Genomic DNA, 15,581 nt, shown 5'->3' on the forward strand with positions numbered 1-15,581 from the left:
ATATTGGTGTTGAAGAAGGAATTAAAAAAGTGAGTAGGTGCCTCCGTACACCTGTTGTACGTCTAGTGGGTCTCTGTAATGGATGTGTTAATTTGGGTGTCGCTCGATTGCGGTCCAAAGTAATCTTTTTACCTTTTCACCTATCCCAATATTGCGGCCTGTACACATTAGGTAGGAAACTACCTATACGGTGGTTATCGAAACTTAATAAATATCCCGATACGTATTTTGACATAAATATATAACTATAGTATTCACAATTTCCACGGTCACCAATATTCGGCGTAGTAATTTACGGTCCATTAAAGATAAAAAACAAAAAAATAAAATGTTAAGACTAAATATATATTATATACTATTTATAGTCTTGTAAGAAATACTTGTATGTTTATTCATATATTTATGATAATTATCATAAACGAGACGTTGTATTTGAGTTGTATCTACAAATATGTCTAATACAAAATGCTTAATTTTATTAATTATATATATTTTGTGAACTAATGTGTGTTTGGAAGGGCCGCAATCTGGATACTTATACTTGGGATAAAATACGACTACTTGTATTCGGGCAACTCCGGTTTAATTTTAGTTAAAATTATTGTATACGAAAAACGATTCTGAACTTAAATCGCTTATCAGTCTATATAAGTAACATAGTAACCTATGTGCAGTGGCGGCACCAGGAATTTTATCTTGGAGAGGCCCATTAGTGGCCTTTGAAAATTTGGTAGGGCCAAAAAAAGTCCCAATCCGTGGTCTTTTTCCCATTCATAGGCTCAGTATAGGGTAGGAGGGGGCTTACACACTATTGTAAAGATTGTGTTGTATATAGTAAGTTTTCACATAATTATTGGTTTTCATTTTAATTGATAATAAATATCATAGGTATAGGTATATTATTTAATATTTACACACTTAAACATTAGATATCATTTTCAACAAACTTACATTAAAAATGTGTACTTTATTATAAATTTAAAGAATTTTTTTTCTCTTGTGGTTAGGCGGCCAAGAAAAATTTAGGGGGCTAAATATTAAGACTATTTTTAGATTTTACTATTGGATTACCTAATAAATAAATAAATTTAAAAATGTAAAATTATTTGACAAATGCCCATAATGTTTGTTACGAAATTGAAATTAATTTTATGTTAGTTGGATATTATGATTTTGCTGACTCTTATTAAACAGCCAAAATCTGGGGGCGGGGTGGGTCACATAATAGCTGTACTGTAAAAATATTAGATAAATATGAATAAAATTGTATTTTATTTATTTAGATTCAATAATATGTCAGTGTTTTTTATAATAACAAGTGCTAAGATTGTTGCTTATATAGTTGAGTAACAATTTAATATATTATGGAACATAAATTACAAAAAAAACTACATTATTAACATCTACAATATTTTAATTGTATTCCATAACACAATTTGTTTTATTTGTATTTACCATTGTTTTAAAGGTTACTTCAGAATACAAATTTAAGGACCTAATTTCTCAATTAATACCTTGGAAATAAATAATTTGTTTATAATAATATATGAATTATTTGATAAAATATAAGACCTAAGATTTTATTTTCTAAATACAGTGTACATATTTAGATTCAACTTCTAATATAAAATCTGACTGTCCTTTTTAAGTTTATGTACTTTAATAGCACAATTACCAATACATTTTCTATATTCTTCTAAATTAATATTTAATAGTTATTAACAGTATATTGTATACTAAAAATTTAAATCAAAATAAAATAATAGTATTTTAATATAATATATATTTTAAATGTTGACACATTCTAACAGTGAAATAAAAACATGAAGAAAAGCTGTTACTATAATAAGTGTTCATAATTTGGTAACTGACTTAAAAATGTATAAATTTTATAATATTTATGAAAATGTAGTTTGTAGCTTAATAGGCATGATCTTTAACAAATAGTCCCTGAGAACCAGCAGCTGTTTGTACGGATCCAGCTTCGTATTTGCCCAGAGCTGATAGTTTGTTCGCCTAAATAACAAAAAATCAACAATTAATATTATAATTTAATCTAAATGCATTCAATTAATATAACACTATAATTGTACTAACCAATGCTCTCTTAAGAAGTTCATCTTGAGCGGTTTTAATATTTTCTTTCTTTCCTTGCCATGCTTTTAAGACTGAAGCTTGCAGAGCACGCCCATAACTGAAGCTCAATGCCCATGGTTTCTTAGCATTATACTTGTTAATCGCATTTAAATTTACGGATGCTTCTTCCTCAGTTTGACCACCAGACAAAAACATAATTCCTAAAAAATAATAAAATTGTTAAGCATAAATAAATAAACAGTGATAAATAATAAGAAATAATAAGAAAACTAAAAAATTAATAAATATAATAATAATATGATATAATATTTAATTATAATAAAATTAAAAATGTGTTTATAATCATTTAAAAATAAATAAATACCAGGAACTGCTGGAGGGACAGTGCGTTGAAGAGCAGTTACTGTGGCTTTAGCTATTTCGTCAGCTGTAGCCTTCTTACAGGCAGATTGGCCAGGAGTAACCATGTTAGGCTTCAAAATAGTACCTTCAAGGTACACATGGTGATCATTCAGAGCCTTGTATACTGCAGCCAGCACAGTTTCAGTGACTTTTTGGCAACGGTCCAAATCATGTTCTCCATCACACAATACCTATAAAAATGAAATATAAAACATACATAAATACATTATTTTCAACAAAATAGATAATGCTATTAGAACATACCTCAGGTTCTACAATTGGAACAATTCGGTTGGCTTGGCAGATGGAAGCGTATCTAGCCAACACGTTAGCATTTTCCAAAATAGCTTGGTATGAAGGAATATTCTTACCAATCTTTAATACTGAACGCCACTTAGCAAAATGACATCCATCTTTTTTGTACTGAGCACAACGTTGAGCCAAATCATCCAATCCTGTATTGAAATAAGATTAAAATATTTTTATTATTAATTACTTTTAAAATTTACCTTGAGTGGTAGTTTCTCCTTCCGATCCAAATAAGTTCACAACACCCATATCAACTTTAATTCCAGGGATAATGCAACGGTTTTTGAGAATTTCAACAAAAGGTACACCATCATCAGTTTTTTGGTAGAGGGTTTCGTGGAATAAAATGACACCAGAAATACGATCATTTAAAGGTTCATCAGCAGTAAATAACAATTGTCTGTAGGCACGGCGATTATCTTCAGTATTTTCAACTCCAATATCTTGAAGACGTTTACCCATGGTTGACACAGACTCATCAGCGGCCAACAAACCTTTACCGTCAGCCACCATGGCATTGGCAATCTTGCTAAGTTCATTCTGGAGTTCTACAGATGGGTACTCAAAGTAGGTTGTCATTTTGAAAATATTCTGAAAATAAATATTATACCTATTAACTTATATTTGAGTTTAAGACAACTTGAAAAAAATATATGTAACCCAATATTTTAGTTCCTACATTAAGACCTGATTGTTTCAAAAATATTTAGTCTGAAATTGTTTAGTAAATAACATCAATGAAATATTACTGTGTAATATAATATGCAAATACTTAAATAAATATGTGCAGACATTTTTAAAATTAGATAAATTGTTTTATACTTTAAGTGCTAAGGTATATAACTGGGAGTAGTAGTGTTCAAACAGATCCTCCTCTGCTGTCGGTTTAAACGGGGGAAAAAAAAAGAAGGTATATAACTGAATGATTTTTTTTAATTTAGAATTTGCCTTCATTTTGTAATTATCAGATTATATGAAAAAATCAATTAGCAGTTAAATATATATATACAAATCATTTAATATAATAATAAGTAGACCTAATATTTTAAAACAAACATTTTGTTCATCATTTTTATACGTATTTAAATTTTTAAGTTATATTAATTAATGAGTGAAAAAATGTAGATATAAATTATATGTATACAATGAAAGTGGCATGTTGATAGAAAAAAAAATTATGAAGTCAATTGTATTGATAGAATTCATAAAGTGAGATGAGGGAGAACTTGAGATATTACTGTACATTCATTATGTATTCTTTTGTATATTATACATATTATGTGATTTGAATGACATTGTTGATTTTATTTTATAATAGAATTATTTAAAAGAGTTAAAATAATGGCTGGGACTGTTAGGAGAAAGAAGATTAATTTTCACAAGAATAAAAAAAAAGAAATTTATAATTTATAAATTCTTTATAAATTATTAATATAATACATTATATTATACGGATAAATACCAAATAAGAAAATCCAGATAATATTATCAGAAATAAATAATTATTAATTCTAAAATTTTAAATTATAGTTATTTTAGTAATTCTTCTCTTAATTCTATGATAAAAATTAAGCCAACAACTTCATTAAAATTACACATAATATATAAATTAAATAATGAATAATTCACAATAACATGTAAAACTGGAAACCAAAAAAGAGGAGTAAAACCTTTTATAAACTTACTTTGAATTATTAATAATAGAATAAGTATAAATTATACTTAGGCAACTATAACAGTTAAAGCTCGAGTTATAGAAAAATATAAAACAATTAAGCGAAGTCACAATTTTTTTTAATAACACACTCACTATTGATAGAGTTCTGAGTTACTGACATATTTCAAACAACTACTGGTTATCAACAAGGTGACCTTTAGCTATATTGTTGGACTTATTTTGGTGATCTCAAAGCAACTCTCATTCAATAATGTTAACATATTATTATAGCCTATACATCAATCAAGTTTTATTTTATTTTTAATAAATGTCTTTATTAAAAGGTCATAATCTAAATTAAAACAGATAAGATTCTAGACATTTCACAAATTATTATTTATAATTGAATTGTATTAATAATAAGTAGGTAGGCCATCAATGTAAAAATAAATATAAATGAATAAAAAAATTATATCTGTTGACATAAGAAATATTATTTTGTGACTAAATAAAATATTGCCTATATTTATAATAGGCATAATATTTTAGATAAATTTTAAATTTATTAGTTAAGTAGTTTGGTACCTATAGGTATCACAGAATATATCTAATCTATTCCGTGGTTTTAATGTACTCATATGAATACTAAAAGTTATAAAACAAATCCACCTATATCATCTAAATAGTTTACAATGTCATGTGAATTATACAAAATACAAATAGTAAAAACAAAAAATAACAAATTTGATTTTTAATTTAGTATTTTCTGGTATACATTTGTAACAATTATCAGTTTTATTTTAATTAAGCCACAAAAAAATTTTTATTATTTATATATTAAAGTTACAAAAACTTTTATGTAATTCTATTTACCTAGATAAATATTATTGAGAGTACAATACTTATTATTTTTTTTAAATTTATTTTTTGATACAGTGATACACTAAACACTGAATAGACGCCAACAAATACCTGTGACCTACAAGTTGACAAGTATTTGAACTTGAAAAAAGGCCAAGCAACAACAGTGGCATTGACTCAAATAGAGAAATAGTATTAGATATAGCCATATAGACAAATCAAAATTCAAAGGTCACGAACACGTCTTATGGGTATGGTAAATACATTGATCGAGTGCATGTAATATGGATGTGACTCGAAATCTAAGATCAATTTAAAACAATGGGCAAACCTTAATCAACGAGTCGTTTCTCATTTCAAACACTCGTGGAATTTATAGCATTTTCAACAGAAAAGTCAATTAATGTAATACTCGACACTTAAATGAGGGTACTATGGGAAATAAATGGGTCACAATTGAAATTAAGATGAATTAATGTCAAAACATTTATTGTACGGTAACCGGATGACACTTACTTGTATTCTTCACCGTCGTAGAACTAAAAAACTTTAGAGCGATACAGCTGCAGAAGATAAAATGATAGATTTCGCAGCCGCCCAGCTTTTACAGAAACTGAAGAGTGAAAACGGAATAGATTGTGGGTTGGGTCTGGGTAGCAACGACGTATGGGAAAAATCAATGATATTGTTATGGAGTTCGGGTGTAGGTCACGGCAAGGACGTTGCGTGCACAGTGTGACCTTACCTAATAACAAGAAAACCAATGAACACGATAATGTTGTCTAAATCCGTAATATTGAGATTTGTTTTTTAAGTATTTAAACAAAATACGTCTCAGGTAATAGTGCAATACTATATTATGGTAGATACCCGGTCGGTTTAATGAAATTCTTTTAAACTCGATGTGTGTTGAACTTTTTTCGAATGACGATAAGATCTAATGAATTATTGTAGTTAGGCAATGTTAAGGTTTGATAACAACCGTCGTATTTGGTACTTATGTATGAAGCGGTCCTGAGGCTTCAGCCACTATTTTTCATACATTTCACGGGAAACTGCAGCTCATTTTCATAATTTCTGGGTTGCTAGGTACCTGTATACACGAAGTACAACTCAAATCGACCTGAATAAAAAATATATTATGAAGGTGTATTTTTGCATATTTTTCCAAATCAAAACGATTTTTCATATTTAATGATTTTATTTATATATACCTACCTGGGCTACCTACCTATCAAAGAATATTTTATATTTTTTTAATAATAATTATCATAACAACATAAAATTCTATATAGATTTAGTATAATATTGTTTTTTGAATAATTATAAGTACCTTGGAGTTTATTCCCATATACATAGATAAATGTATATTGCCATTTCTATAGGAAAAAAATAATAATTACACATTTTACGGCCACCTATTCTAGTTTTTTTGGTTTACACAATACACATATACATATTATAATCTATACCCTATTTCATTTTATTTAGTGCATAAAGTTCCTGGCCCTGGTAATAACTAATAAGTTATAACTTATTACTAATAACTTAATAAATAATAACACAAGAAACTGTTTAACGTCATGTGAAGGACAATTTGATATGTTTTGTTTATTTGTTTATATGCACCTCCAACCTACCTGTTTGTAAGACGGGCAGAGAGTAGAGACAACATATTTGTTATTATACGATTGTCGATAAAATAAATAATAACAATAATTAATAGGTATAATTATTTACAATGTCTAGTCCACAGAACAATATACTCATAATTTGAATAGTTTTAACAAACAATGAAATATAGAAAAATTATATCCTAACCTGCATAGGTACTAAATTAAGACATAAAATGTAGATATGTTATTCGAAATTGGTAAAAACAACTTTAATTGTTTACAGATTAATTATTTTTTAATAGTGTATTTGATAATGTGTTCAAGAGACAAATGTAGACTTTGTTTCTTCCTATTAGGTACGAGGTATATATTCTTTATTTGTTGTAAACAACGATCATTACGTAAAGGTAATTGGTCAAAGTTCATAAAATATAGATTAATTTATTTGTCTAAGTAAATGAACATTTAGTTTTAGATTTTTAGTGGAGCAATATATATATATGTATTATGTATATTGCAGGTTGTACGGTAATATTTTTATTTGTGTGTGTCGTGTACTCGTGTACTTGTCATCACGTTTGAAACACAATAAATGCTTCAATATTTTACTTTGATGGGTGGTTTTTGGTAGAAAAATGGATCTAGTTTGTACCTACTTAAATGAGGAGGGGGAGGGTTAAATACAACTTTGTTTTGCTTGCACTGCTTGCAGTTATTAAAAAAAGGAATAGCGAAATAGAGACTTGAAATATTAAAAAAATATAGGTACCTATTTATCATAGTCAGGCGTCAGCTAACATGTCACTTTTTGGGATATTTATAGACATTTGAAATTCTTTACTTTTACATTATTTATTTTTGTTTTTGGATGATAAAATGTTTGTTTAAAGTCAATTAAAAAAGGGTTCCCCGTATCATTTTTTTTATATGTAGGTATAGGTATATTACATAGTCTGAAGTTTAAATTATTATAAAATTTGCAATTTGCTATTTGCAATGCTTGCAGCTGTAAATCATTTAACCACGGAGAGATTCTTTCAACATTACGACAGCTTAAAATCTGGTTCAGTACACCATGACAAAATAAAATTAGAAAAAAAAAAGAACCAATTACCTAAATAAAAATGTATATTGTCATAGTACATACAAGACCCTAACTGAAAAAAAGCCTGAGGGTCCAACATTTTTTTAATATGGATTTATGGACAATTATCATCTGTACTACGTCTCGCTCTCATTAATATATTCATATGGATATTTCTATTTAGATATAGATCAAGTACCTAATATATATTCTCAAAAAATAAGGACCGAATATTAGATTTTCTATTGTAATTTGTAGATGTTCAAATTTTGAGATTTTTTATCTCTTGACTTTTTTTCTAGGTATTTTGAATAATCTGTAAATGTATTACTCTTAAAATTAAAACACTTGTAAGTTTAATAAAATGTAAAGTTTAATTTAATAGATGTTCTAAATGTAATAATTTTTTATACTTTAGTAGTTTAGTATATTGTACATATATTTTATATTCTGAGCTTATAACGATTTATAGCGATTTATCTTTAATTTTTTAATTTTTGTGTTTGTTATCACCTTTTGATGCAGAAAAAATGCGTAGGTTATTCTTCAACGACATCTTTTCTGTTATGAAAGTGAAACTAGTTGGTTCTTTTGAGGAAGAGGGGAGGGGGACTAAAAGTAAAAAACTTCCAATAGTTTTCAAAAGCGCTGGGAAAACAAACAAAAATTTAAGGACAAACTGAGATTTTTACTTAAAACCAGTCTTCGAAAAAATTGATTTTGTTTTTTAGTGTAACTCTAAAATATAACAGTTTAGTGAATTTTTTACTAATGTTTCATACGAGCAATTTCCAAGTAATAACAAAATTTTTTGAAATTACAATTTTTAAGCTATTTATACAATTATAAGGATAAGAAAATGTCGAGTTTTATGATAGTTTTTTTAAAAATTATTGTCGATATAAAATATTTACTCTATCAAAAAACTTGAATATATAATACAATCTTTTAATACTTCAGTTGAGATTTTTTTGATTTTGTCTAGTTTGAATACCCACCTAATAAATTATTTGGTTTCTAAAATATCAAATATTTACCTTTCCGATTGTTCGGCGAGCCATCTGATAAACGATAATATTTGACATTCTACTTGTGTAAGTAGATAGGTACTCTTTCAATATTACATTATGGCTTTAAAATCTCTGTCTTTACATAAATTTATTATTTTTAATTAGTTTTCATTATTAGCTTTTGGCAAGTTCAGAGTCTCACAACGACATTGCGTGAGATATTGATATACACACTTCACAAATAATAAACTCGTACTTTGAGCTTAAAATTACCATTGCAAATATACAGAATGGAATATAACGTGTATTTATAATAATAATAGTATAATCCACTTCCTGAAGGAGCAACAATTTGATTGTGTGTAAAAGAACTATTATACTATATAGACTGCTCGTGTAGACAATGTAGAAAGTGGCACTCTTCAAATTCTTTCTCTATACCTAACGTTCAATTTATTTTTTTATTAACTTAAAAAGCTTATGGTAAAAACTAAAAATTGTACTTAAAAAATAATAACTATAGCAACCTTTTTTTTTTGTAGTTACAATATTAAAATATATGACGTCCTTTATACAGCCCCACCACATCAAATGTTGGCCTCCTGCATTATAAATGTTTTTTTGCCCTTTATATCAATATTTTCAAATATTCAAAAATTACAAATATTAATTTCGGCGGGCCCCTAAATTATCCGGTCCTCTGAACCCTAGGTTCAACAGCCCTCCCTTGTAAGGGGCCCTGCCTTTTTATTGTACTTTGCATTTTCTTTTTATTCTAGTTGTAATAGGTTCCCCAGTGTGCAAAGTTATATTCGATAGATATTCAAGCGATGTTTTATGGAAACATGGAAATAGAACATCACATTTTAGGTTGTAATTACGTTACTGTAATATGTATACGATTGCAAATGCTTATAACTGCCGTCATTCAGAAAATATTCTTTGTATGTTTTGTAGAAACATTCTAGTGACATAAAAAAAACATTCATTTTATATTTCAAAAAAAACATTACTTAGATGTTGTATTAGGTCTATGCTTTTTAAATTGTTTTTATTTCATATTAATGTTCATTCATTTTTATATTACTATATAATATTGTACTTAAATATTATGTATTGTATTCATAGTTGAAATTCAAGGACGGCTAAGAGGAAGAGAAAATTAGCTTTATTGCGGAATTTGAAGATTTGAATATTAGTTCTGGACATTTTAATACAAAGTTAATACAATTTCAAAAAATCTCAGATGCCTATCCATATTTAATTAAAATAAATAGCAATATAGCACTATTATACCTAAGTATGACTGTATGAGGCCTATGGGAATTTCAATTCCGAATTCTTATCACGGGGCCGAATTGTACCGACCACGGTCTTAGAATATGGGTACCGACCCAGACGTTATCACCGTAAAAGAAGGGAATCGCAAAAGAAGTCTTGTCACAATCCGCGATTGTTGGCCAGACTGTAATGCGTCAAACATGTGCATTGATTACATTTTTTTTTATCAATTTGTTTGGTTTGGTTGTTACTTGTTTCGGTGTAAAACAATAATAAATTGTAGAATTCAAAATAAAAAAATGTCTTACACTTTAGATCTGTGACACGAGTGTCGCTGTGAAACCCTTTCGGCTGATTCGATGTTTTAATAAATAGTTGCCGTGAAGTTGACTCGCGTGCAACACGGTAAATGCCGGTCATCCGAACACTTGAATGCGTCAAATGCTATTGTTTGCGGCATATTTGACGTTAACCTAGCAGATGGATGAACATTTCGTCCAATAATTTGTCGGTGATATTGCATTATTGGTTCATCTATTACGCTTCGAATAATTCGTAAATATGAAGACCGCTCTCATGGTGGCGGAAAAACCTTCTTTGGCTTCTTCACTCGCCAACATACTGAGCAATGGACGCAGTAATTCGAGAAAAAGTAAGTTGATTATTAAAAATTAAATATTCATAAAATGGAGTTGACAGTCGACATTATGCAGTTGCGTCTTCCTAATTATTCGTCGAATAATTTAAAACGTTTTTAGTCATGTTTTGTTTTGAAATATTTACCTAATGTGTGTGTTGTATTTACAGTTACTTTATTATTTTTTAAATGTACCAAATAATTTGTTCATTAATAAAAGTTTGATTCATTTTTGGTTTTGATTCTAGCATAAATTTGTAATATGTGTTAGGTTCCTATGATTTGAGCTATGCTTTAACATTTAAAATGATTGACCATGTCAGATAAAATTTATTATATTACAGTATGATAGTTACAAAACAAATTAAATAAATAGTTACAAAGATATTTCTTGAAAAAAAGCATTCAAGGAATTTGTTCATTGTACCTATATAGTTGTGGTGTATTATCAATCTTGGTTGTGATGATGGGTTAATGTTGTTATCTTATTATTTAACAAATACTTTTCATTGCATTGAACATTTTGTTTCATTAAAAGTAACTGTTTATGTTTATAGTTATGATAACTATAGTTATACATAAAATATATTGTGTACATCTATATTCTATGTAGACTGAATCTAAATTGTATATTTTCTAAAATAAATTTTAGCTTTTTAGAATGTATGAATTTTAATTAAATTTTTTTTTAATTGATAAAATGGTACGTTCTTACAGGTATGAATTCTGCATGTCCTGTACATGAATGGTCAGGAACACTTTTTGGGGAACCAGTAATATTTAAAATGACTTCTGTCTGTGGACATGTTATGACTTTAGACTTCAACAGTAAATTCAACAATTGGGATAAAGTTGATCCAGTAATAAGCAATTAGATACATCATTATAAGATTTTAAGTTAATTTAATATTATTCATTTTTCAAATAGGAAGAGCTTTTTTCTTGCCCAACTGAAAAGAAAGAAGCGTCTCCTAAGTTGCGTATTCCAGCAATGTTGGCATCCGAAGCACGTGGTGTAGACTTTTTAATATTGTGGCTCGATTGTGATAAAGAAGGTGAAAATATTTGCTTTGAAGTGATTGATGCTGTTAAAAGTTCTATGAAACGTTCTGGTGAAGTGAACGTAAGTATAATTTTAGTTTTAAACTATTAAAAAATATATATATATTTGGAGAGTGTAAAGTGTATAAGTATTATTGTTTTATGATGTTAACTTTATGAATAAACATCACTGGCCTATACTGTATGTATTTTATCAAATTATGCTTATAAAACTTTTAATTGTTTGCAGAGGATTTGGAGGGCAAAGTTTTCGGCAATTACGGCAAAAGATATTAAAGGAGCTATGGAAAAATTAGATTTTCCTAATCGTAATGAAGCAATGAGTGTTGATGCTAGACAAGAACTTGATCTTCGTATTGGCTGTTCATTCACTCGTTTTCAAACTAAATATTTTCAAGTATTTTTAAAATGAATTCTTTATTTTATTTTTTTATTTTATTTATTTTTTACTCATTAAATTTAGGGAAAATATGGAGATTTGGACTCTTCATTAATATCTTACGGTCCTTGTCAAACACCAACATTAGGCTTTTGTGTTCAACGACATGATGAAATTCGAAGATTCAAACCTGAACCTTATTGGGTGATACAAGTAAGAAAATACAAATATTTAGTATCATAATACAGTTGTATATGTAAACGCTTGTATTTAGGTTACAATTCAATCAAAAGAGGGACAAGATGTAGTTCTTAATTGGGAAAAGGGTCGATGTTTTGAACGTGATGCTTCAAACAGCTTACTTCAAGCATTGAAAAAACAACAAACAGCAACGTATGCTCAAATAAACTGCTGTTAATAATAATTATACATTATACATTTTTTCAGTGTTGTCTCTGTAACTCAACAAGAAAAATCAAAACAACGTCCCTTAGCTTTGAATTCAGTGGAACTTATGCGAGCCGCAAGTACTGGACTGGGAATGGGTCCCCATCATGCAATGCAATTAGCCGAGCGTCTTTATACCCAAGGTTACATTAGTTATCCCAGAACAGAAACATCTCATTATTCAGATAATTTTGAATTGCTGTAAGAATATATACTATATTAATACATTTAGATGTATCATTTTTAAATACATACATTTTATATTATTTTATGTTATAATTTCAGACCTGCTATGAGAACTCTCCAAAAAAGCAATGAATGGGGTCAAGAAATACGTCAAGTACTTAATAATGGTTTAACCAGGCCTAGAAATGGCAAAGACTGTGGTGATCATCCTCCTATTACACCCACTATGTTAGCATCTCGTAATGAATTAGATGGCGACTCTTGGAAACTTTATGATTTTATTGTTCGACATTTCATTGCTACAATTTCAAAAGATTGTAGATATTACTCTAAAACTGTCACTTTTAAAATTGGATCAGAAATGTTCACATATAATTGGCGAACCTTAATTGATGCCGGATTTACTGCCATTACACCATGGAAAGCATTACCTAAAAATGAATTGGCAGTTAATTTTGAACGTGATGAAAAGCTTAATATCAAAGATGTACGATGATTATTGATATAAAAATTATGATTTAAAAAAAAAATTTTTAATACTATATTATTTCTATATTAGGCTAGGCTTACAGATCACATGACGAGTCCTCCAGGTTACCTTACTGAGTCTGAACTAATATCAATGATGGAAAAACATGGGATTGGAACCGATGCATCTATTCCTGTTCATATTAACAATATATCACAGCGTAATTATGTAACTGTTGCTACTGGACGCAGACTTGTACCTACCAATTTGGGTATAGTTTTAGTGCATGGATATCAAAAGGTTTGTGTTAAAATTATAAATATATTACTGTCTTATTATTTTTATTTATATTTTTTGTAATTGTTTAGGTATTTTATAATATGAATATAATGCTATTTAATGTACATATCTGAAACAAATGAAAAATAATTAAATTCTCTATAATTAATTATTAATTGCTTTAATTTGTATACATTACTAGCATTATGTATTTATAATTTATATTTATATTTTTTAATGTTTTTTTACTATTTATGAAGATTGATAAACAATTGGTGGAACCAACCATGCGTTCTACTATTGAAGACCAGTTGAATCTTATAGCCAAAGGTGAAGCAAATTATGATCGTGTTCTTAGACAGACTATTGAGGCTTTTCGACAAAAGTATTTATACTTTGTGAAATCTATTGAAGCTATGGATTCTCTGTTTGAAGTTTCATTTACTACTTTAGCTGCTAGTGGAAAGGCGCTTTCAAGGTAAATGTTTTTACTTTTTGTAGTACATTATAATTGAAATAGAATTTAATAATCATAATAAATAACCTTTGCTTTATTTTTATAGATGTGGAAAATGTCGACGTTATATGAAACTTATCATAGCAAAACCATCCCGACTGCATTGTTCACATTGTGATGAAACATATAATTTGCCCCAAAATGGAAATATAAGAATTTATAAAGTAAATTTGTTGTGTAATTAAGTTTTTTCAAAGAAAATACTAATTAAACAATGTATTATTTCTAGGAACTAAAATGTCCATTAGATGACTTTGAGTTGGTAACTTGGTCAACTGGAAATAAAGGTCGCAGTTACCCATTATGTCCATATTGTTATAACCAGCCAGCATTCAGGGATATGAAAAAGCATAGCGGTTGTAATCTGTGTCTTCATCCAACTTGTCCACAGGGATTTTATGTTAATGGTATTGCTAGTTGTTTGCAATGTGATAACGGAGTGTTAGTATTAGACCCATCATCTGGGCCTAAATGGAAAGTTGGCTGTAACAAGTGTGATGTTATATTCCATTTGTTTGAGGATGCACACAAAATAACTGTGGAAGAGAGTAAGGAATGCGATTGTGGAGCTCAGCTTCTAAAAATTGAGTATAAAGAGGTATTTCTAATCTAATACCTTTTGTTTTATTGTTATTATTTTGGTGCATTATACTTTTTAAACTTATAATATATTTTATTGAAATATAATTTAAATAATAAATAAACATTTTAGGAACGCACTCGACTGCCCCGTGATCTTATTGAGATGACTGGTTGCTTATTTTGCTGTGAAGACTTTGGATATTTAGTCGAGAAATTTAGAGCTCAAGCATCTAAGCCAGTTTTTAATAGTCGCCAGGGTCGAGGGAAAGCTAAGCACAAGGGTAAAGGTAAGCCAAAACCGCCTAAAGATAAAATGGCACAATTGGCATCTTATTTTGTATAAAACCTACAATAGGTAACTTGGCCTAAATTAATCAATTATAAAATAATTAAATGTACCTAAGATGTGTATTTGGTATTACTGTCTCTATACCTTTTAATATAACATCTTATTTATTATGTATACTGTTTCTTAAAATTTATAACTTAAGTCATTATGCTGAATCTCAAATATATTTCTGAATATTGCCATCATGTGTGCAATATTGATTATATTTTATATAATAAAAACAATTTATTTAAGTAAAGTAATAAGTCATACGTGCATAATAATTTATAATTTACACTGTCATACAATCATATAAAAGTTATAACATTTAATAAATTCCTATTTAAATAAAATTGTAGCATTTTCATTACTTTTTAT

The 15,581-nt window shown here is 28.3% G+C and overlaps 2 protein-coding genes across 2 annotated transcripts; one reads left to right on the forward strand and one right to left on the reverse strand.

The window, feature by feature from the left end:
• Positions 1 to 1,259: 1,259 nt before the first annotated feature.
• LOC111042681 (fructose-bisphosphate aldolase) lies at positions 1,260 to 5,977 on the reverse strand. The gene is made up of 6 exons (XM_022327371.1): positions 5,843 to 5,977; positions 3,009 to 3,399; positions 2,764 to 2,954; positions 2,462 to 2,690; positions 2,098 to 2,297; positions 1,260 to 2,016 (listed from the first exon to the last, which is right to left on the reverse strand). Exons 2-6 carry the CDS (start codon positions 3,385 to 3,387, stop codon positions 1,921 to 1,923), a joined length of 1,095 nt encoding a protein of 364 aa, XP_022183063.1. The 5' UTR covers positions 3,388 to 3,399; positions 5,843 to 5,977; the 3' UTR covers positions 1,260 to 1,920.
• A 4,571-nt stretch (positions 5,978 to 10,548) lies between these two features.
• Positions 10,549 to 15,511, forward strand: LOC111042947 (DNA topoisomerase 3-beta-1). Its single transcript, XM_022327706.1, has 13 exons — positions 10,549 to 10,969; positions 11,672 to 11,814; positions 11,883 to 12,077; positions 12,246 to 12,413; positions 12,480 to 12,608; positions 12,670 to 12,788; positions 12,843 to 13,043; positions 13,128 to 13,515; positions 13,588 to 13,797; positions 14,037 to 14,254; positions 14,340 to 14,457; positions 14,523 to 14,891; positions 15,006 to 15,511. Exons 1-13 carry the CDS (start codon positions 10,879 to 10,881, stop codon positions 15,216 to 15,218), a joined length of 2,562 nt encoding a protein of 853 aa, XP_022183398.1. The 5' UTR covers positions 10,549 to 10,878; the 3' UTR covers positions 15,219 to 15,511.
• Positions 15,512 to 15,581: the final 70 nt, after the last annotated feature.

This window comes from Myzus persicae, unplaced genomic scaffold, assembly GCF_001856785.1.
Source record: "Myzus persicae strain clone G006 unplaced genomic scaffold, MPER_G0061.0, whole genome shotgun sequence".
Lineage (NCBI taxonomy): Eukaryota > Metazoa > Arthropoda > Insecta > Hemiptera > Aphididae > Myzus > Myzus persicae.

Excerpts from the sequence above, each read along its gene's own strand:
- LOC111042681 (XM_022327371.1), bottom strand. The coding sequence starts at position 3,387 with ATGACAACCTACTTTGAGTACCCATCTGTAGAACTCCAGAATGAACTT. Across the intron at positions 2,691-2,763 it reads TTCCAATTGTAGAACCTGAG|GTATTGTGTGATGGAGAACA; the intron begins GTATGTTCTAAT and ends TCATTTTTATAG. Across the intron at positions 2,017-2,097 it reads AACTTCTTAAGAGAGCATTG|GCGAACAAACTATCAGCTCT; the intron begins GTTAGTACAATT and ends TTTGTTATTTAG.
- LOC111042947 (XM_022327706.1), top strand. The coding sequence starts at position 10,879 with ATGAAGACCGCTCTCATGGTGGCGGAAAAACCTTCTTTGGCTTCTTCA. Across the intron at positions 12,414-12,479 it reads TTCAAACTAAATATTTTCAA|GGAAAATATGGAGATTTGGA; the intron begins GTATTTTTAAAA and ends CATTAAATTTAG. Across the intron at positions 12,789-12,842 it reads AAAAAACAACAAACAGCAAC|TGTTGTCTCTGTAACTCAAC; the intron begins GTATGCTCAAAT and ends ACATTTTTTCAG.